The 23,593-nt window shown below is 44.2% G+C and overlaps 1 protein-coding gene across 1 annotated transcript in view; it reads right to left on the bottom strand.

Annotated features, from left to right (window-relative positions):
* The window catches only part of HTR2A (5-hydroxytryptamine receptor 2A), a 74,933-nt gene extending 63,482 nt beyond the window's left edge, over positions 1 to 11,451 (bottom strand). The window contains exons 1-2 of the mRNA XM_075852248.1: positions 10,909 to 11,451; positions 9,818 to 10,563 (exon numbers count right to left, since the gene is read on the bottom strand). Coding sequence (XP_075708363.1) covers positions 9,818 to 10,268 — 451 coding nt within the window. The 5' untranslated portion in view covers positions 10,269 to 10,563; positions 10,909 to 11,451. The remainder of the gene's footprint in view (positions 1 to 9,817; positions 10,564 to 10,908) is intronic.
* Positions 11,452 to 23,593: the final 12,142 nt, after the last annotated feature.

Here is a 23,593-nt window from a genome sequence, read left to right as displayed (position 1 = left end):
ATGTGTGTTGAGCTATCTACAGGGGGGGGTGTGTGGAGCTATCTACAGGGGGGCCATGTGTAGAGCTATCTACAGGGGGGCCATGCGTGGAGCTATCTACAGGGGGGCCGTGTGTCACGCTATCTACAAGGAGGCCGTGTGTGGCGCTATCTACAGGGGGGCCGTGTGTGGAGCTATCTACAGGGGGGCCGTGTGTGGATCTATCTACAGGGGTGCTGTGTGTGGAGCTATCTACAGGGAGCTGTGTGTGGAGCTATCTACAGGGGCTATCTACAGGGGGGTGTGTGTGGCACTATCTACAGGGGGGCCGTGTATGGTGCTATCTACAGGTGGTCCGTGTGTGGAGCTATCTACAGGGGGGCCATGCGTGGAGCTATCTACAGGGGGGCCGTGTGTCGCGCTATCTACAAGGAGGCCGTGTGTGGCGCTATCTACAGGGGGCCGCGTGTGGAGCTATCTACAGGGGGCTGCGTGTGGAGCTATCTACAGGGGGGCAGTGTGTCGCGCTATCTACAAGGAGGCCGTGTGTGGTGCTATCTAAATGGGGGCCATGTGTGGAGCTATCTACAGGGGGCCGCGTGTGGAGCTATCTACAGGGGGGCTGTGTGTGGAGCTATCTACAGGGAGCTGTGTGTGGAGCTTTCTACAGGGGGGCCGTGTGTGGAGCTCTCTACTGGGGGGCCGTGTGTGGAGCTATTTTCAAGGAGGTTGTGTGTAGTGCTATCTACAGGGGGGACGTGTGTGGAGCTATCTACAGGGGGGCCATGCGTGGAGCTATCTACAGGGGGGCCGTGTGTCGCGCTATCTACAAGGAGGCCGTGTGTGGCGCTATCTACAGGGGGCCGCGTGTGGAGCTATCTACAGGGGGCTGCGTGTGGAGCTATCTACAGGGGGCTGAGTGTGGAGCTATCTACAGGGAGCTGTGTGTGGAGCTTTCTACAGGGGGGCCGTGTGTGGAGCTCTCTACAGGGGAGGCGGTGTGTGGAGCTGTCTACAGGGGGGTGTGTGTGGCGCTATCTACAGGGGGGCCGTGTATGGAGCTATCTACAGGGGGGCTGTGTGTGGAGCTATCTACAGGGGGGCAGTGTGTCGCGCTATCTACAAGGAGGCCGTGCGTGGTGCTATCTAAATGGGGGCCATGTGTGGAGCTATCTACAGGGGGCCGCGTGTGGAGCTATCTACAGGGGGGCTGTGTGTGGAGCTATCTACAGGGAGCTGTGTGTGGAGCTTTCTACAGGGGGGCCGTGTGTGGAGCTCTCTACTGGGGGGCCGTGTGTGGAGCTATTTTCAAGGAGGTTGTGTGTAGTGCTATCTACAAGGGGGACGTGTGTGGAGCTATCTACAGGGGGGCCATGTGTGGAGCTATCTACAGGGGGGCCGTGTGTGGCGCTTTCTACAGGGGGGCCGTGTGTGGAGCTATCTACAGGGGCCATGTGTGGATCTATCTACAGGGGGATGTGTGTTGAGCTATCTACAGGGGGGGGTGTGTGGAGCTATCTACAGGGGGGCCATGTGTAGAGCTATCTACAGGGGGGCCATGCGTGGAGCTATCTACAGGGGGGCCGTGTGTCACGCTATCTACAAGGAGGCCGTGTGTGGCGCTATCTACAGGGGGGCCGTGTGTGGAGCTATCTACAGGGGGGCCGTGTGTGGATCTATCTACAGGGGTGCTGTGTGTGGAGCTATCTACAGGGAGCTGTGTGTGGAGCTATCTACAGGGGCTATCTACAGGGGGGTGTGTGTGGCACTATCTACAGGGGGACCGTGTATGGTGCTATCTACAGGGGGTCCGTGTGTGGAGCTATCTACAGGGGGGCCATGCGTGGAGCTATCTACAGGGGGGCCGTGTGTCGCGCTATCTACAAGGAGGCCGTGTGTGGCGCTATCTACAGGGGGCCGCGTGTGGAGCTATCTACAGGGGGCTGCGTGTGGAGCTATCTACAGGGGGCTGAGTGTGGAGCTATCTACAGGGAGCTGTGTGTGGAGCTTTCTACAGGGGGGCCGTGTGTGGAGCTCTCTACAGGGGAGGCGGTGTGTGGAGCTGTCTACAGGGGGGTGTGTGTGGCGCTATCTACAGGGGGGCCGTGTATGGAGCTATCTACAGGGGGGCTGTGTGTGGAGCTATCTACAGGGGGGCAGTGTGTCGCGCTATCTACAAGGAGGCCGTGTGTGGTGCTATCTAAATGGGGGCCATGTGTGGAGCTATCTACAGGGGGCCGCGTGTGGAGCTATCTACAGGGGGGCTGTGTGTGGAGCTATCTACAGGGAGCTGTGTGTGGAGCTTTCTACAGGGGGGCCGTGTGTGGAGCTCTCTACTGGGGGGCCGTGTGTGGAGCTATTTTCAAGGAGGTTGTGTGTAGTGTTATCTACAGGGGGGACGTGTGTGGAGCTATCTACAGGGGGGCCATGTGTGGAGCTATCTACTGGGGCCATCTACAGGGGGACAGTGTGTGGAGCTTTCTACAGGGAGGTGTGTGGCACTATCTACAGGGGGGCCGTGTATGGAGCTATCTACAGGGGGGCAGTGTGTGGAGCTATTTACAAGGAGGTTGTGTGTAGTGCTATCTACAGGGGGGCCGTGTGTAGAGCTATCTACAGGGGGACGTGTGTGGAGCTATCTACAGGGGGGCCATGTGTGGAGCTATCTACTGGGGCCATCTACAAGGGGACGGTGTGTGGAGCTTTCTACAGGGAGGTTTGTGGCACTATCTACAGGGGGGCCGTGTGTGGAGCTATCTACAGGGGGGCCGTGTGTGGAGCTATATATAGGGGGGCTGTGTGTGGAGCTATCTACAGGGGGGTCATGCATGGAGCTATCTACAAGGGGGCCATGCGTGGAGCTATCTACAGGGGGGCCGTGTGTCGCTCTATCTACAAGGAGGCCGTGTGTGGAGCTATCTACAGGGGGGCCGTGTGTGAAGCTATCTACATGGGGGCTGTGTGTTTTGCTATCTACAGGGAGCTGTGTGTGGAGCTATCTACAAGGGGGCCGTGTGTGGAGCTATCTATAGGGCGGCCGTGTGTAGGGAGCTATCTACAAGGAGGTGGTGTGTAGCGCTATCTACAGGGGGGCCATGTGTGGAGCTATCTACAGGGGGGCCATGTGTGGAGCTATCTACAGGTTGGTGTGTGTGGAGCTATCTACAGGGGTGCCGTGTGTGGAGCTATCTACAGGGGGGCCGTGTGTGGAGTTATCTACAAGGAGGTTAGGTGTGGCGCTATCTACAGGGGGGCCGTGTGGGGAGGTATCTACAGGGGGACGTGTGTGGAGCTATCTACAGGGGGGCCGTGCGTGGAGCTATCTACAGGGGCTATCTACAGGAGGACTGTGTGGAGCTATCTACAGGGGGCTGTGTGTGGAGTTATCTACAGGGGGGCCGTGTGGGGAGCTATCTACAGGGTGTTTGTGTGGCGCTATCTACAGGGGGCTGTGTGTGGCGCTATCTACAGGGGGCTGTGTGTGGCGCTATCTACAGGGGGGCTGTGTGTGGCGCTATCTACAGGGGGACTGTTTGTGGCGCTATATACAGGGGGTCTGTGTGTGGTTCTATCTACAGGGGGCTGTGTGTGGCGCTATTTGCAGGGGGGCTGTGTCTGGCGCTACCTACAGGGGAGCTGTGTCTGGCGCTATCTACACACAGCCCCCCCTTGTAAATATTACTAACTTTATTTTTTTGTTTTGCAGGTTCCGCTGGACTGTTTGGACTACGTCGTAGATTCGTTGGACTACTGTGATGATCTACGTTTTAAAAATAAAATAAAGTGGGGTAGGAGGGTTGTGTGGAGGAGTTCTTATTTCAATAAAAAAATATTTATTTTCTTATGTCTCTGTGTTTTTTTTTTAATACTTTAATAGCGCCTTGGTAATGGCAGTTGTCTGACCGCGTCCATTACTAAGGTGGGGCTTAGTATTAGCTGGTAAAAAGGCTGCAACTAACCCCCCTTTATTACCCCAGTACCCACCGCCACCAGGGGTACTGGGAAGAGTCGGGTATGATCCGGTACCTGACCATCTGTAGTGATAGTCGGGTACTGGGGCTGCCGCAGGCTGGTATTATGAGGCTGGAAAGGGCCAAAAACTGTGGCCCTTCCCACCCTGGTAATACTAGCCTGCTGCCGCTATGTTGTGTCTGGCTGGTTATGAAAAACGGGGGGGACACCACGGAAAACGACATTGCGTCCCCCCCCCCATTTTCATAACCAGCCAGATACAACACAGCCTGGCGTTACCAGGTTGAGAAGGGTCACTGTTTCTGGATTCTCCCAGCCTAATAATAACAGCCTGCGGTCATCCCAATGCCCGCCCATCATTACAGATGGTCGAGTACTGGATCGTACCCGGCTCTTCCCAGCACCCCTGGTGGCGGTGGGTACCGGGGTAATAATGGGGGTTAGTTGCAGCCTTTTTACTGGCTAACCCTAAGCCCCAACTTAGTAATGGACGCGGTCAGACAACTGCCATTACCAAGGCGCTAATAAAGTATTAAAAAAACCATAGAGACATAAGAAAATATTTTTTATTGAAATAAGTACTCCCCCACACAACCCTCTCTCACAATTTTATTTAAAAAAACCGTAGATCATCGCAGTAGTCGCACGAATCTACGACATAGTCCAAACAGTCCAGCGGAACCTGCAAAACAAAAAAATAAAGTTAGTAATATGAAGAATTAAAAAACTTCTCCTCACCTCCAGCGACTTCTGTCTTCCCTGCGCTGGAATAGAAACTAGACATCATTGAAAAATAATTCCCCTTCATGTAACTCTGCTACCTGTCAGCTGAAAAGTCATCCACCACAGGGAAAAAATGTCTCCCCATCATGTCTGATTCCCAGGTGTTTCTTTGTGGTACTCTGCCATGGGGAAACATTTTTCCCTCTGGTGCAAGATTTTTCTATTGACAGGTAGCAGAGTTATACAAAAAAATTCCCTATCATGTAACTCTGTTATCTGTCAATTGAAAAGTCATCCACCACAGGGTCTCCCTCTTGACTTTCATTGTTCTCAGCCTTTTGGTTTGTCCTGCAGCTGCTGCTGCCGTGATAAGCAAATGTTATACCCAAGTTAGGAAAAGTAACATAAACACGATATAACCGGATCCATAATATCTGTAATATCCAGACAGTCTAGAGATCCGCAGTGAGAATGTGCGCGCGTTATTTGAAGAAGGATCTGGCCGTGATTTGATGTGTTTATGCGGGATATTGGGTGTGGTTAGGGTGCGTGGCTTTAAAATGTCCCTCTTTTCCAAATTAAAAAGTTGGGAAGTATGATATAAGGTCCTGATGTCGAGCAGCGTCAGGGCCTTATATGCGACGCAGCACTCAGTGTCATCAGTGCTGCATCACGCACAACGTCCTCACGCTGAGCGGCGTCAGTACATTGTTTGAGAAGCAGCATGCTAAGGGACCAAGAGGATACAAGAGGATCGGTAAGGTGAGCATACTTTTTTAAATTGAATTGTCTGATGGGGGAATATTCCGATGTGAGGGAGCAAAGTACGCTCCAGAGATTAAAATCTAAGGCAGCAAGAAACTGGCGTAGATTTCCACTATAATTTATGTCAGTTTTCTGGTGTAAATGATAATACATCTCTTGGGCTGCTGTGGATTTGCCCCCATTTTGGAAGACACATCGCTTTCACAAAAGTGGCGATGGCGGCGTAAACGGGCGTAGAAAGGCTGATAAATTCCCCCAAAAGTGTCTTTTGTTCTGCCAGAATTTTTTTAATGACGTCTTTGCATTCTTGCTGAAATTTTAATTTGATAGCTTTATTGCATTGATCTATGAATGATTTGGGGGGATATATTCCAATATAAAGAACTTGCATCAAATTCACATATGTCTGAGCACCACTTCTGGGAATATGCTGCATGTCTGTTCCCTGGTTCCTTAAATCCATAGTTTTAGCAACTATAAAAAGCATTCCACTAAGAAGGCTAATATAGAAAGCAAAGCCGCTTTCTTGTTGGATAGTATATAGCAAGCCTCTTTCATGAGGGTTAATGTATATGGGATAGGTTATGATAGTCGGACAGTTTCCTAGTCTATTGATGAGTGAGAAAGGCATCTAGTGGCTAGAATATGGCAGATTATACTGTATCATACAGTATAACTGTAGGTAATAAATGATCGTGAATTCAAGCATGACCAGACTGGCATTGATAATTCTGCATTCTTGTAATTTAGCATCGGACTAAGGCTGGGTTCACACGACCCATTTTCAGGCGTAAACGAGGCGTATTATGCCTCGTTTTACGTCTGAAAATAGGGCTACAATACGTCTGCAAATATCTGCCCATTCATTTGAATGGGTTTGCCGACGTATTGTGCCGACGACCTGTAATTTACGCGTCGTCGTTTGACAGCTGTCAAACGACGACGCGTAAATTGACTGCCTCGGCAAAGAAGTGCAGGGCACTTCTTTGCCACGTAATTTGAGCCGTTCATCATTGAACTCAATGAAGAGCAACTCAAGATATACGAGCGTCACAGACGCCTCGTATATTACGAGGAGGAGCTTTTACGGCTGAAACGAGGCAGCTGTTTTCTTCTGAAAACAGGCTGTCATTTCAGCCGTAAATGACAGCTAGCGTGTGAACATACCCTTAAGCAGTCAGGTTTTTTTTTAGTCCCTCAGGCCCATACAGAAGTGTTCTTTGTGAATGATCTTTATTTTCTTGTACCTTTTAGATGTACAGAAGGCCTAATATAATTTTAACAAGGATGGGGAATTGTTCTTGACCTGCTGTCCTTTCTAGGCTGGACTATACTGAAGGGTCAGCTGTTATTGTCTGCTATATCACATTGCTATTTGGGTTACAGATACAGTTTTCAGGCTTCGAAAACCTTATTGCGTTTAGATTTTCATCCTTGCTTGTCTGTTTGTTTCCAGTATATTGGATATATGGTTTTATACATGGTTGAAATGATCAAAAAGTTTGCCTCCTTAAAAGTATGTGTCTTAGGCGTCATGCACACGACCACAGTTTTGCGGCCATGTACTATCTGCAATTGCGTATAGTATAGAATGCATGCCTTCCTATGGGCCAATGCACACGACCGTGGTTTCAAAGGTCCATGCATTGCTCGGAGCCCGGAACGCAAAGAAAATAGGACATGTCATTATACGGTCCGCATTTGCGGGCCGGGCTCATTGAAATCAATGTACATCTTCTGTGTGCACGGTTGGTGATTGTGGATGGCCCACGGATGACACTCCGTGGCCTGTCCGTGCTGTAATCACGGACCGTAGACACAGCTACGGCCGTGTGCAGTATTAGAACATTTCTACTATTTGCTTCCCACTTGATTGTGTCCGGGGTTGTCTAATATCTTTGTGAATCTCTAATTCATATAAAAGTAAAGGTCAAAAGAGAGTTCCTATGAAAACACAGGCAGCTTGGGGCAGTCATAGCCTACATGTACTTGTTGACTTGATGATAGATAGAGCACAGCTAAAGTCCAGTTTTTGGCAGAATTTGAAGACACGTTGTATGAATTGCTTATTTCTCGGCTAAAGATGTTACATTAAGACGGGACGATATGCGGACTTATTTGCATAATTTCACTACACTGTTAATAAAAAGGTAATTTTCTCTCTCCTCAGTTTCGTCTTGTCAAGTAGAATGAATTATAGCATCAATACTATCATCTACTTTGCCTGTAGTAATGTAAATTAAATGTCACCAGCAGGGGGAGTCCTAGTGCTACAGAAATTCCCTCAATACTAAAAAGATGCCTATTTGCTATTCATATTTGCTTTGCTGTGTGCATCTAAACTAAAACTATAAATGTATGTCATTAGTGGTTAATACTTCTGACTACTACTAGCCAATATGTTTAAAACAAAACACAATAAAATGCATTAATAATATAGTCATCATATGTTTTCCCTTGTATAATAAAACACACATATAATAGTATGTTTGTGATGCATTGTCCTTTCTCAATTGAGAATTATTATTGACATGATGGATATCTGAATGCTCTTGAATAAAGCACCACACAAACCACTGACTGTATAGTCTTCTCCATGTGATATGTATATTTATGAACTTGGTCTATAATAATTATTTTACTCTTGTGAATATGGGAAAAAACAGTAAGGGTATGTGCACACGACCTATTTTCAGATGTAATTCAGGCGTTTTACGCCTCGAATTACGCTGGAAAACACGGCTCTATTACGTCTGCAAACATCTGCCCATTGCTTGCAATGGGTCTTACGATGTTCTGTTCCCACGAGCATTAATTTTACGTGTCGCTGTCAAAATATGGCGCGTAAAATGACGGCTTGTCAAAAGAAGTGCAGGACACTTCTTGGGACGTTTTTGTAGCCGTTTTTCATAGACTATTGAAAACAGCTCCAAAAATGACCGTAAAAAACGCAGCGAAAACGCCGCGAAAAACGCGAGTTGCTCAAAAAACGTCTGAAAATCAGGAGCTATTTTACCCTGAAAACAGCTCTGTATTTTCAGACGTTTTTTGTTAAGCGTGTGAACATACCCTTAGGCTATGTTCACACAGAGTTTTTTGATGAGATTTTTGACATTGATTTCCCATGCCCCATCTTCGGGTGTTTACGCCTCTGACCTCCCATTGACATCAATGGGAGGCAGAGAAAGGGTATTTTGCGGCGTTTTATGCCGGCGGTGCTCAATCGCCACGGGCGAAAAACACCGTGAAAAACGCAGCGAAAATTGGAGTGCAGGGAGAGAAAAATCTGCCTCAAACTTCCTAACGGAATTTTGAGGCAGAAATTCTGCCTGCAAAAAAAACTCTGTGTGAACATAGCCTTAGGGTATGTTCACACGCAGTGAGCAAAAACGTCTCAAAATACGGAGCTCTTTTCAAGGGAAAACAGCTCCTGATTTTCAGACCGTTTTTAAGCCACTCGCGATTTTCGCTGCGTTTTTCGCTGCGTTTTTTACGGCCATTTTTGGAGCTTTTTTCGCTAGAGTCAATGAAAAACGGCTCCAAAAACGTCCCGAGAAGTGTCCTGCACTTCTATTTCATGGCCTTTTTTTACGCGTAAAAAACGCAGCGAAAAACGTTCCGTCGGAACAGAACGCCGTTTTCTGCTTCCGATTTTTCAGCCGTTTTTCGGTCGTTTACGGACGGAAAATCGGCCGAAAATAGGCCGTGTGAACATACCCTTAAAAAGGGGTTGTCTGGGCACAGGACTTTTTAACATACTGATCTACGGGAGAGGTCATCAGTATATGATAGGTGGGGGTCCGACACCCGGGCCCTGCACCGATAATCTGGTTCGGCTGCCTCCGGACACCGGATGTCCGTGACGGAAGCAGATGGCTCCGGTCATAGTATAGTGGTCACAGTACTGCAGCTCTGCTACTATTCAAGTCAATAAGAGCAGAGTTGCAGTTCTGCAGCATGGCCACTATGCAGTGTACGGAGCCATCTGCTTCCAGCTCGGAACACTGCATAACATCCGGTGCCCAAAAGCAGCCTGAACAGCTGATCGGTGCGGGGTCCGGGTGTTTGACCCCCATCGATTATATACTGATGACCTATCCTGTCGATAGGTCATCAGTACGAAAAACCGTCCATGACCGGACTACTCCTTTAACAGATTGCATTTTTCAGCAACATGTCTTTTTCTGTGCACTATAATATCACATACAGTATTTTCCAAACACCAAAGACTCCATATTCATGTCATAATAAATGACAGTACGTGTGTATCTGGCTTTTTAAATGCTCTATTGCCTAACATAGTTCCTATAACATTGCTGGGTATTCGGATATGTACACTTGTAATTATAAATGATAGTGTTTGCTATATTGTACTTACCAAACAGTATATTTAGCATAGAGATGGGCATAACAAGGAAGCCTATAAGCATGTCCGCTATGGCAAGGGACATGAGAAAATAATTTGTGGCATTTTGAAGCTTTTTCTCCAGAGAAACGGCCATAATCACTAGTATATTTCCAGCAATGGTCACCAAGATGACTGGGACTATCAGAAAGCCTGGCCAGTTCTTTTCCAAAGAAAATGAACTTCCCTCTGTAGTGGGATGTGTTACATTTTCCGAAGTCAAGGTCCAGTTGAAAATATCAGTTGTATTAACCCCTCCTGCAGTGGGTTCACTGTTGTAGGATTCTTTGTCAGAGTTTAGTTGAAAGAAAGAGCTCTTGGAGATATTCAGAAAGTTCCCCTTTTCAAGAATATCCATATTTAATCCTGAGTTTTGCAGATAAATGATATGAAAGAACAGAAGGGAGTAACTTTTCTCAAGCATTGGACTGCTTTTAATCCACAATGGAGAAATTCATAAGAGATGGTCCTGCATTCTACTGAGAAGCTCACTTGGGTGTCCGCGCTAAGTCTATAGGTTGTAAGATCCATAGGTTCCTTACCACAACTGCAGGGCACTAAAGCAATTTTCTACGGTTCCTTTTATACTCAGGCATCAGATAGCAAATACATTTAATCCCGTCTGAACTGATGTTGCATTAGGAAGTTTTCCGCTCGAGACAATCATCCTAAACTGTAATCTTTCTCCCAGTGTTCAAGTCCTTCACCTCCTGAGGAATCTGAGAAAAACAATTGCAATAGTAACACGTTTAGTAGGAGCAAACAGAGAACACGACTGACAAAATCTCCATGCTAATATGGTTATCTTAACGTGAATCTGTATATTTGACATCTGATCAATAATGTAGTCATTACAACAGCTTGGTGTATTATTACTGTCTTCACCAGCTGGTAACTCACTTTGCAGCCTGGGGATAAACTAAAATTGACTTTAGAAATTGATTAAGAACATGGTTCAAATAAGGAAATAGATACATTAGTGCAAACAATACAAGTCATTTACTGAATAATAAAGACAGCAAGAAAAACACACAACAGAAAACATATTGAGTTAAGTGACTTACAGGAGTTGCACATTATGAATGCTATTCCATCCTGTGCCGTCTTTGTCTTTTCCTTACTCTTTAAATGTCCAGCCTGATAACATTCCAGCAGGATTTTATAAACTTCACATGTTCCTTTTGAATTGAAGGCAGTCCATGCCATAGGAATCTAGTTTCCCCATCACGGATCTGCTCAGCTTGTTGACTGTCCAACACCACATTGTAGAAAAAAGCTAACAGATGAGAATCCAGAAAAGCTGAACAAATATACAGTTTTGTTTTGAATTAAAACTCACATGGCAGCAGCTCCCTGTAACCAGAAAGAGCAGTCTCCACAATGAGATTACATAGTGATTTAACCAGGAATGGCATTTCTTCCAGAGTGCCTGGGTTCAGTCTTTCAGACCTCCCACTACAAACCATGTCATAAACTGCTAGGTAGCAACAGAATACAGTAAACTGACAATAGTGGTCTTGTTCCTCCCCAATCTGTGCTCTCCTCTCATCATTTTACACAGCACGATTTAAGAATGGCTTGTGTAGTATCTGGAAATGAAAATATCTAAAAATAACCACATGCGGTGTAACGACACTTCGCAAAGGTTAATTCAATATATAACAGTACGCATCAGTTGCCTTTCATTTATGTAGGATATTTCGTTTTCTATTTAAAAACATGTTTTTTTTTCTCTATGTAAATGCGTCTAATTGTGACAGACGAATATTTATGCAGGTTCCCCTCCAAGAATAATGATATAAGCATCAGATCTGGGAACAATCTATCCTCTCCGGGCATGTTGCGTGATATATTGTGTCTGTCTTCAGCAATCTGCTCATTTGTTGTACAGTAATATTACTGTGAGCACTACAATTCTCATGAATGCCTTTTCAGCCAAGGAGGATGTTTGGTACAAAATAGTTGAAGAAATGCCCAATCTATTTTTTGGAGAGTGCGAAAATTCACGACTTTCATAAATAATCTTCAGTGGTTTATCAGGAATTAGCAAAGTATGTCAAATCAGAGAAGTAATGGTGCGTGTAGATTAATAGAAATGCCAATACAGTTAGTCTATAATATGGCAGTTTAACCAGAGAATTTTTTACCTAATATTGAAAAATTACCTGGATATACATATTGTTTAAAAAGAACAGGGGAGATAAGCATCGTCTCTGGCACCACTGATCACTGGGTAAGATAAAGAAAAAGATGAGTCTGCTGTGCCCCTTACACCCCATGGATCTTATTAACATCTATATAATCCATTGCCAAAAATCTTGTGTCTATGGCCAGATTTAGTTGTCCTCCAGTGTAAATTTTTATGATATTGAAGTTGAATGCTACTTTTCTTCTGTTTGTGGATTATATAGACTGAGGATCCTTCCTTTTAGTAGTACACCAACTTTTATTTTTCTTTACTCTGCCGCTGTCATTTTTATTTCAGGTATAAACATATACACAAATATATACAGTGGATATAAAAAATCCACACACCCCTGTTAAAATGTCAGGTTTTTGTCATGTCAAAAATCAGTACAAGATGAATCTTTTTTCACCTTTAATGTGACCCATAATCTGTACAATGATTTCAAAGAGAATTTTTTTCTCAGCACATCCGCAAAATATGGTATAAAAAGAGCTTTATTAGATCATCTTTAAAAAAATCTATAGAGGACACAGGTAAGGCGTGTCACAGCTTACACATTTCGAACAGGTGTTCTTAATCATAGCATAATCTGTACAATTCCATTGAAAACCAAACTGAAATCATTTATAGGGGAAAAATAAAAATAACAAAACTACAATAATATGCTTGTATAAGTGTGAACACCCTCTTATAATTGGGGATGTGGTTGTGTTCAGAATTAGCCAATCACATTTAAACTCATGTTAAATAGTAGTCAGTACACAGCTGCCATTATTTAAAGTGATTTTGAGTAATCCCATATAAAATTCAGCTGTTCTATTAGGATTTTCCTGACATTTTCTTTGTTGCATGTGACAGGAAAAGCCATGGTCCGTAAAGAGCTTACATCACATCAAAGGGATCCAATTGTTGAAAGGCATCAGTCAGGAAAAGGGTACCAAAGAATTTCCAAGGCCTTATATATACCATGGAACACAATGAAGACGGCCATGAAGAAGTGGATTACATTTGACACAATAGTGACATTACCAAGAACTGGACGTCCCTCAAAACTTGATGAAAAGACAAGACGAATATTGGTCCGGGAGGCTACCAAGAGGCCTACAGCAACATTAAAGGAGCTGCAGGACTTTCTGGCAGGTACTGGTTGTGCAGTGCATGTGACAACAATCTCCCGTATTCTTCATATGCCTGGGCTGTGGGATAGGGTGGCAAGACGGAAGCCTTTTCTAACAAATAAAAACATCCAAGCCTGGCTATATTTTGCAAAGACCTACATCAAGTCTGCCAAAAGCATGTGGGAAAATGTGTTATGGTCTGATGAGACCAAGGTTGACATTTTTGGCCATAATTCCAAAAGGTATGTTTGGGGCAAAGCCAACATTGCATATCACCAAAAGAAGCATGTCGGAGGCAGCATTATGCTTTGGGGCTGCTTTTCTGCAGCTGGAACTGGGGCTTTAGTCAAGGTGAAGGGAATTATGAACAGTTCCAAATATCAGTCAATATTGGCACAAAACCTGCAGGCCTCTGCTAAAAAGCTGAAGATGAAGAGGAATGTCACCTTTCAGCACGACAACGACCCAAAGCATACCTCCAAATCAATAAAAGAATGGCTTCACCAGAAGAAGATCAAAGTTTTGGAATGGCCCAGCCAGAGCCCAGACCAGAATCCCATTGAAAATCTGTGGTGTGACCTGAAGAGAGCTGTACACAGGAGATGCCCTCGCAATCTGACAGATTTGGAGCGCTTTTGCAAGGAAGAGTGGGCAACAATTGCCAAGTCAAGATGTGCCATGCTAATAAACTTCTACCCAAAAAGACTGCTGTCATAAAGTCAAAGGGTAATTCAACTAGTATTAGTTTAAGGATGTTAATATTTATGCAACCACATTATTTTTGTTCTTTATTTTATTTTTCCACCCTAAAAGATTTCAGTTTGTTGTTCAATACAATTGTACAGATTATAGGTGACATTAAGGCTATGTTCACACGGGGTATTTTGCCGAGTTTTTTGACGCGGAAACCGCGTCGCAAAACTCGGCAGAAACGGCCCGAGAACGCCTCCCATTGATTTCAATGGGAGGCGTCGGCGTCTTTTTCCCGCGAGCAGTAAAACTGCCTCGCGGGAAAAAGAAGCGACATGCCCTATCTTCGGGCGCTTCCGCCTCCGACCTCCCATTGACTTCAATGGGAGGCAGGAGAAAGCGTATATCTCGCTGTTTTATGCCCGCGGCGCTCAATGGCCGCGGGCGAAAAACGGCGCGATAATTGCCGCGAAAATCGGCGTGCAGGGAGAGAAATATCTGCCTCAAAGTTCCAAACGGAATTTTGAGGCAGATATTCCTCCCCCAAAATACTCCGTGTGAACATAGCCTAAGGCTATGTTCACACGGAGTATTTTGGGGGAGGAATATCTGCCTCAAAGCTCCAAACGGAATTTTGAGGCAGATATTCCTCCCCCAAAATACTCCGTGTGAATAGCAATGATCGCGCCGTTTTTCGCCCGCGGCCATTGAGCGCCGCGGGCAGAAAACACGCTTTCTCCTGCCTCCCATTGAAGTCAATGGGAGGTCGGAGGCGGAAGCGCCCGAAGATAGGGCATGTCGCTTCTTTTTCCCGCGAGGCAGTTTTACTGCTCGCGGGAAAAAGACGCCGACGCCTCCCATTGAAATCAATGGGAGGCGTTCTCGGGCCGTTTCTGCCGAGTTTTGCGACGCGGTTTCCGCGTCAATAAACTCGGCAAAAGACCCCGTGTGAACATAGCCTAAAGGTGGAAAAGTTCTAAAATGATTGAGCTTGGACTGATTTTCTGACATGACAAAGCCTGGCATTTTAATAGGGGAGCATAGACTTTTTATATCCACTGTACATATACACTGTGTGGTTAAATTTATGTGGACGCCCTCCCTAATAATTATTGAGTTCAGATGTTTTCAGCTACCTCCATTGCAGGTTCATAAAGTCAAGCACACAGCCATGTAATGTCCATAGACAAACATTGGTAGTAGTATTGGTCATACTGAATAGCTCATTGACTGCCGGGACCGCCGAGTGCTGAAGCGAGTGACATGTAAAAATCTCCTATCCTCTGTTGTATCACTCACTTAGTTCCAAACTGCCTCTGGAATTGACATCAGCACAAGAACTGTGCGCATGTTTCCATGGCTGCACACAAGCCTAAGATCACAATGAAATTTATTTTCAAGAATTTATTTATATATATTTTTATATATATATTTTCCCGTGTGAAGATTAAACGTAGTCAACATTCATCCAGATTGTAAGTTGTTTATGTAAAAATTGGACTTATTGCTGATTGTATGCTGTCAACATTTAGATGTCATTTTTCTAGTGATGGTTTTAAAAATTGAAGTTGAGTTTTGGGTGTTTCTGGGGTCACGTGTGCCATTCATGTTATTTTCTGGCTGAAAAATACAATTTTTTTCGAGCACACTCCCCTTCTTTTTTTAAACCATAGCATACTTTATCTATCGTAGTTTGTTGAGGATTTGCTGTGGATTGTCCCATTATTTTCTGCTTGTCTCTCGCTCTCTGCACATGTCATGCTGTACCAAATGGGAGGCAGAAGGGGCATCATTATGGGAGAGCATTCACACTGACTGACTGGGAAGAAGGAAGAAAAGTAAAGGGAACATGTGGATGAAAGCACACCGGCTTGTAATCTGAGAAGGAGACTGCATCCCCATAAACCGACATTGGGATGGAATTTATCCACTATTCTACACCAGTTTTCTGGGTAGAAAAACTACAAATGGCACAAAAATCAAAATTTGCAGGAAAAACATAAACTTTAGTGCCGATTTGCTGCTCACGACACCGTTCTTAATTATCAGCGGTGCCTAGTGAAAGAGGTAGGGACACCGTCGGCCTGACACATTTACTATAGTTTATAGATTGTAGCTGGCATAGATTTGAGACTCTGGCACACAGACGGCCAGAGATGAGCTCTAAATAATGCACCTCTTAATAAATTAGGCACATCCTTCTCTAGCGAACTGTAAATTAAGACCATTGTATTTATATACCTGGAGGAAAAAGAAGCTGAACTTTGGAGAAAAAGACATAAAGTACTTACTATACAAGTCTTTTCTGGAACAATATAAAATGATTGGTTTTACTGCAATTAAAGGGTATTTTTCACATTAGAAGTGATGGCTTATCACTAGAATATGTCATCACTTCGTGATTGGTGTGAGTTCAACTCCCATAACACCAACAATCCTCAGAATGAAGGAGCTGCAGCTCCTTCACACAGTTTCCCTGCATATCATGAAGGTATGTCATACCTTAGCAATATGCTATCACTTCTTATGATGGGAATCCCCTTTAATTGGTCTACTGAGAAAAGTCTAGAAAAATGCCGCTATTTTGTTCTAAATTATATTTAATTCTAATAAGCTCCTTAAACTTTTACTTTGCTCAAGATTAGTCTAGCTATTTTACATGAATACATTTGCATTTTAGATTTAGAGTTCCATTACAGCAGATGATACAAGAAGTACTGACAAAACAGTAGGTGCACATTTAGGCTGTGTGGCTGATATTACCATATGTGCTGCTAACTGAATGTTCACCCAAATTTTTTTAACCATGTATATAGACTACCCAAACTAAGTACAGTAGATAGATGGGTTATTTAGATGTAATATTGTTGTACCCGCGAGATAACCTAAAAGCAGTGTGCTATTATATTTTTTTTGGCAGCTAAGCTCATAAGGGCAGTCTCACTATAAGGCTATGTTAACACAGGGCAGATACGCTGCATAAAAGCACACAGCGTATCCGCCCTGGACGCCGCAGGGAATTCTGGCCGAAAAACTGCACCAAATTGTGGTGCGTTTTTTCGGGCGGGATGTCAGCTGCGAAAAGCAGCAGGTAAAAAAAAAAACAAGAAACAACTATACTCACCTGTCATCTTGGCGTTGTGTCCCTCTGATGTCCTGCCACCCGGGCCTCCTGCAATGACGTTTCGTCCCATGTGACTTCTGCAGCCTGTGATTGGCTTCAGCCGTCATATGAGATGAAACGTCATCTCAAGAAGCCAGGCTGGACGCAGGAGTATAGAGATCTGGGTAAGTATAATATATATATTTTTTTTTTTCTGAGTTGAGATTTTTGCGGTGGAATCGCAGCTTCTTCGCAGCAAAAGTTGCAACATTTGCTATTTGTTGCAGGATTTACCTCCCCATTAAATTTAATGAGGAAAACCCGCGAAACAGAAAACCAGTGAATCCACAGCATAAATTGACATGCTGCGGATTAAAAAAATGCACCGCAGGTCAATTTATGAACGTTTTTTCGGTGGATTTTTTCTGTAGCATGTGGATGAGATTTGTTCAAACTCAATATAAATGAGGCATTATGTGACTATGACCTAGCATTGTGATATTGTAACTTTTATATCATTAAAGGCTATGTTTTTTTTTTATATAAAAATGTCAGTCAGTGTGATTGGTTCAACTTTATAAATAGAATTTATTAAAAATGAATTCTACTTTTTGAGATACAGCTGCTCTGTATTCTCTATACAGAGCAGCTGTATCTTTTGCTATGGCATGAATCCGTCAGCCCCGCGGACCTGACGGGTTCAGTGTCTTCAGTGTCTCTGACATGCCGGATCCACCTGTAATCTATCACATCTAAATTATGAACTTAGATGTAATAGATTACAGGTGGATTCACACAGGACCCGCTTTCTCTGAACCCGTCAGTCCCGCGGACCTGATGGGAACAGGATTTAGCGAACGATACATCTGCTCTGTATACAGGATACAGAGCAGCTGTATCTTAAAAAGTAAAAATCATTTTTAATAAATTCTATTTATAAAGTTGAACCAATCACACTGACTGACCTGTTTATTTAAAAAAAAAGAAAGAAATGCCATTCAAAGCTTTACATAGACTTTAGGCTATGTTCACACGGAATTTCTGCCTCAAAATTCCGTTTGGAAGTTTGGAAGTTTGAGGCAGATTTTCCTCTCCCTGCAGGCTGATTTTCGCCATTGAGCGCCGCGGGCATAAAACGCTGCGAAATACGCTTTCTCTTCCTCCCATTGAAGTCAATGGGAGGTCAGAGGCGGAAACGCCCGAAGATAGGGCATGTCGTTTCTTTCTCCCGCGAGACGGTTTTACCGCTCGCGGGAGAAAACCACCCCTGCCTCCCATTGAAATCAACGGGAGGCATTTACGGGCCGTCTTTGACGAGTTTTGTGGCGCGGTTTCCGCGTCAAAAAACTCGGCAAAAAACTCAGTGTGAACTTAGCCTTAAGGGGTCCAGTTTTCAAACAACAGTATCTATTTGTTATAAAATTCATTTTCTTTCTAGGATATTTTCTGTCTACATGACTTGTTGATGGATTTTTCATTCTGTATGGGTTGTGATATTTTAATAGGTTTGGACATTAATTTAGATAATTAGTAAATCTTGTTATTCGTAAAGCGGTAACTAAGTTGTCCCTTGTAGGAGATCACTATTTGCAAGAATGTGTGAAGAAACACTCTTAGGACACATTCACACACACACACAGATGTATTACGGCTCCATATGATGGCTCTGAGTTGTACCGAGCCATAATACTGTACCAATGTATGCCTCCAATTTTCTGTTATTAAACAGTTGAGACATCAGAAAATATATGTGAACAGTTCTACTCGCAGGTAGAAGTAAATAGTTAAAGTCTCAAATAATAATTAAATCGTTAATTCCTATGAGTTTTAACATTTTGAGAAAATGGGATTCAAAATAATATGGATAATAAAAGAAAGGTAAATAAAATAAATGTTGTGAAGAACATATACAGGTCATCATAAAGAAAAAATAAAATGTATACAACAGACAATGTATGGGCTCCCACTAGAAAGGGAGTGCTACGGCATATACAGAGTTATTCCAACACATCCAATCTTTACAGAACCGGTCATGTCTTTGTATGCTACAGGCATAAATATATTCATATTGATAGTTTGTATTGACTTTTTTAATGATGTCTGTGATGGTCGGGATGTTACATGTTTTCCATCTGAACGCTACAGCTGATGTGGCAGATATTATAATATGACATATTACAATTTGGAATTGTTTGGGAATAACATCCCAAAAAAATTTTTCTGTGGGATTCAAATGCAATCCGTTCCGAAAAAAAAAATTACGACATGCTCCGTTGGATGCCATATTATGGAGACACTCATTGCTTCTAGGGGAGAATACTTCTCTAATATGGTGCTGTGTGGAGGCACCATACCGGGGCACATGGAGTTCTCATTATTAGCCATAGGGAGTTCATGTGCCACTGTACAGGCTGCTCTATCATTTACATGAGCCTCTTTCAGATGGTCATAATACAGCAACATTTTGTAGTCCATATTATAGTTGCAACAACTGGATCATAGGGTTCAATGATCGATGACCAGTTTAGCAGGATAATATGGGGTCTGGATGTTGTAGCTGTAGTAAGGACCCTAAAATGCTACCGTATTGGCCAGGGTGATGAGAGACCAGATCTCCCAATCTCACATTCCTAGTATCAAATACCAACGGGCCTTAGCCCACACCACACCTGATATTGCTAAACACTTACACAGCTACTACTCCAATCTTCATAACCTACGCCCTCCTCCATCCCCACCAACGGAAGTTCAGGACTCTCCCCCCTCTAAATTTGCATGTTTATCCGTAGAAAACATCTCAGATATGGAGAAAGTTTAATGCCCATGGCCGCGGGCCGTCAGGTTCACACACCTCCTGACGGCCGCAGCAATGGATAAGTGAGAGCTGGCCCGCATCTCCTCCTCAGGAGATGCCAGCACTCACTTCCGCTTCACTTGGCCGGGTCCCGTAGTTAAAAGTACCAAATTTGCCCATGGGCACCCTGGACTATAAGAAGGGCCCAGCCCCTTCTTGCATTGCCTGAGCATTGTTGTCATTTCCTTTGTTTGTCTCTGCAAATGGTCCCTTAGTGTTTCCTAGTTCCCAGTGTTCACGTTCCTGCTCCCTGTATCCTGTGTCCCGTGCGATCTAGAACCAAGTGCCGTATTGAGTTGGAGTCATGCTGCGCTAAGTGCTACGCCTGTCCTTTTACCCCACGCCTGGTGTCTGCCTGCTGCCAAAGTCTAATCCGAGCCTGTCTTGCCACTGTCCGAAGTTGCCACAAGTACACCTATTTGAACTATAGACTTTGATCTGTGTCCTGCTGCCCATCTGCCATACCATTAAGGCGGTACGGACCAGTGGGTCCATGCACCCAACGTGACAGAAGGACTTCTCCGCTCAAGAGATTCTTGCAGAGCCTTGGACCGGATGGATATACTGCCAAATTTTATAAACTCTTAGCTGACCAAATATCACCCCTCTTACTCAAATAATTTAATGCAATCTCCCCTGAGGTCCTTTTCCCCTCTAACTCTACATTAGTACTTGTTGCTGTCCTCCCTAAGCAGGGTGAGGACCCCGAACTGTGAACCAGCTATAGGCCCATTTCCTTACTCAATGTAGATCTAAATATTTATGCCAAATTCCTGGCCAATAGACTAAACAAACACCTACCCACCTTGATACACTCTGATCAGGTGGGATTCGTGCCTGGCCTGGAGGCCCATGACAAAATCCTCAAGACCCTAGACCCTAGATCCACCATGTCCAATCCCACCAAACCCCTCTCATGAGTCTTTCATTAGATGCCGAAAAGGCATTTGACAGAATCTACTGGCCCGCTCTCTGTACTACCCTCCAACACATAGGACTAGACCACTCTTTTATTACAAAAATTCTAGCCCTTTTTCTGTGTCCTTCTGCACAACTCAAAATTAATGGCTCTCTTTCGGAACCCTTTACCATACACAACGGCACTAGACAAAGTTGTCCCTCTCCCCTCTCCTATATTTACTGGTCATGGAACATCTTATGGCTTCTATTTGAGACAATCCCGACATTCAGGGCATTGCTATAGGGGGAGTAGAATATAAATGCTTGGCTTTTGCTGACAACCTACTGGTCTACCTCACAAACCCACATATCTCCCTTCCTTCCCTGATGTCGGAACTGTCTCGATTTGGAACATGGTCCAAATTTAAAATTAACCTTTCCAAATCAGAAGCCCCTAATGTGTCACTCCCAGACACACTGGTCGCCACTCTCAAAACCAACTTCCTCTTCGCTTGGCCTTCCTTCCAAGAGCATAACCTACCTAGGAATACGAATTATGGCCGATCTATCGCAATTATATACCACTAACTTCCTTCCTCTGTTAGCTTCCTTCCATAGGGACCTGAATACTTGGATTAAGCGGGAATTTTCTTGGTTCGGGAGGATAAACATTTTGAAAATGACACTGATTCCCAGACTATTATACCTCCTGCAGACCATTCCCATCCTCACCCCTTCATCCTTTTGGCTCTGCATCCAAAAATGCTTTGGATCCTTTATTTGGTCCTCAGGTTGCCCTCAGATAAGTAGGGCTGTTCTCACTCGTCCTAAAGATGCAGGTGGGGTGGGTTTGCCGGACTGCCGTCTCTATTATTTGACAGTAACCCATTTGTGCATCCTAGATCTCTTTTACAACTGAGACTCTAAATTATGGGTATGCCTGGCTCAAGCCATTTGCTCTCTCTACCCTCCCCTGGACACAGCACTCACTTAAAAGAGGTACACTTCAAACTTCTTTCACTATTTCACAAACCCTTATGGTATTACGCTCAGCGGGATCAGGTGGATCCCTCATAGATGCTCTAGGTCCACTAACTCCAATTACTGACAATCCAGATTTTCCCTATGGCCAAGTCCACCGCTTATTCCTCGGCGGCTCCCTCCAACGTTCTTTTCATTTTACACATGTCCTCTCTGATTCCTCTTTACTCCCATTAACAACAATATTATCGGACACCACGCCTTCTGATCGTCAACTATATGAATACAACCAGTTGAAACATCTCAACACTACTAAGAAAAAACATGCGAACCTCCACCGCTCACTGACTGACTTTGAGCGAATCTGCACCTTCCCCACACCCCCTACACGTGCTATAACCTCACTCTACCATCTACCCAACGGTCACAACAGCTTCCCACATATTGCAAAGCCTGGGAATGTGAATTAAGTAAAAAATTCACTGATGCACAGTGGAATAGATTCTTCTATTTTTCCCATAAGGCTTCTATAGCCACTCATGCTCAAGAAAGCAGCTTTAAAATTGTATCTAGATGGTTCCATGTCCTAACTATACTCCATAAATGGTACCCCTCGGTCCCTGATTACTGTTGGCGGTGTGGCGTACCTGGCGGCTCTATGACACACATTTGGTGGGGTTGCCCCTTACTGAGGTCTTTTTAAAAGGCAGTGATTAGATTCATCCATGAAACCAATGGAGTCTTAGTCCCTGACTCCCCTGAGGCGACATTATTGTTTATGTTCCCCATGCCCATTTACGCATATAAATGATCCCTCACCAGACTTATTACAAGCAGCAAAAGCAATTCTTCCACGCAAGTGGAAATCAACGGAGTCTCCCACCCTGGATGAATGGTTCCAGGAGGTTGCATTGGTTCAGATGATCTTATTGCCCAAACCCAAGTGGCAACCACCCGCTACATAAATACTTGGCAACAGTGGAATACTTTAATTTCGTCTTCCACATACCACACATTGGTAAGCTGATGTTGCCTATACCGAACGAAACATTTTTGTGGGGAGGAATTTTCCTCTAGACCCATTCTCCATTAACGTACTCGGCCCCTAGCGGTATAGGAGTTACTCCGCCATTCGTAGTGCCTACTTGAGCAGTTATAAGTGATGTGCCCTTTGCGAATGCAAAGGTCATACACACCATTGCTGATTGAAGGACTGTATTTTTGGGGTTTCATGGTTTGATTTCAAGCTTGTAACAAGTGGGGTGAGGGCAGGGAGGTCTGGGATTTGTAAGTATTTTTGACATGAGGATGTTGGAGAGTCAGTATTTGCAGAAAGTAGTCTCCCCATTACAAAATAATTAAGTTGCATGTGGTCGACTTCTCTTTGTCTCGCATGAAAAATTGTGGCAAAATCTTGTGCAGACATATACACTAATATATGAAAGAAACCCGTGAAGACCCAGTGTAGAACTAACCTTTCTTAGACTATTATATTAATCCTAGGACAAATTAAAAATGAAATGCATTAGAATGAAAGCCCTTTTACGGTTTATTAGAGCATTGGTCTAAACATATCCTTTTTGACAGTCGCTAAAGGATTAACAAAAGCTAAATTAAACCGTAAAATATGAACTATTATGATAAGAAGATCTACAACCAGTTTGGACATAGGAGATAAGAAATGTTGAAAGTACTGCTGAGTAGCCTATATCCATTTGCATTTACCTTAACAATGAACTACAGTCATTCCTGTATCAAACTATTCTATGTATAAAAATACAGACAAATTCAATTAGTGCATAAAAGATGAAAACAGAAAAGCATAAAAAGGATGGAGGAAGATTGTATTATCAGTAGATTCACAGGAAGAAGTCACAGTGTGAGCTGGATAATACTGAGGTGATATTTAGCTTCA

The sequence above is a fragment of the Rhinoderma darwinii genome, chromosome 2 (genome assembly GCF_050947455.1).
Source record: "Rhinoderma darwinii isolate aRhiDar2 chromosome 2, aRhiDar2.hap1, whole genome shotgun sequence".
Taxonomy (NCBI): domain Eukaryota; kingdom Metazoa; phylum Chordata; class Amphibia; order Anura; family Rhinodermatidae; genus Rhinoderma; species Rhinoderma darwinii.
Note: the sequence above shows the minus strand (reverse complement) of the source record. Positions and strands in the feature narration are given on the sequence as shown.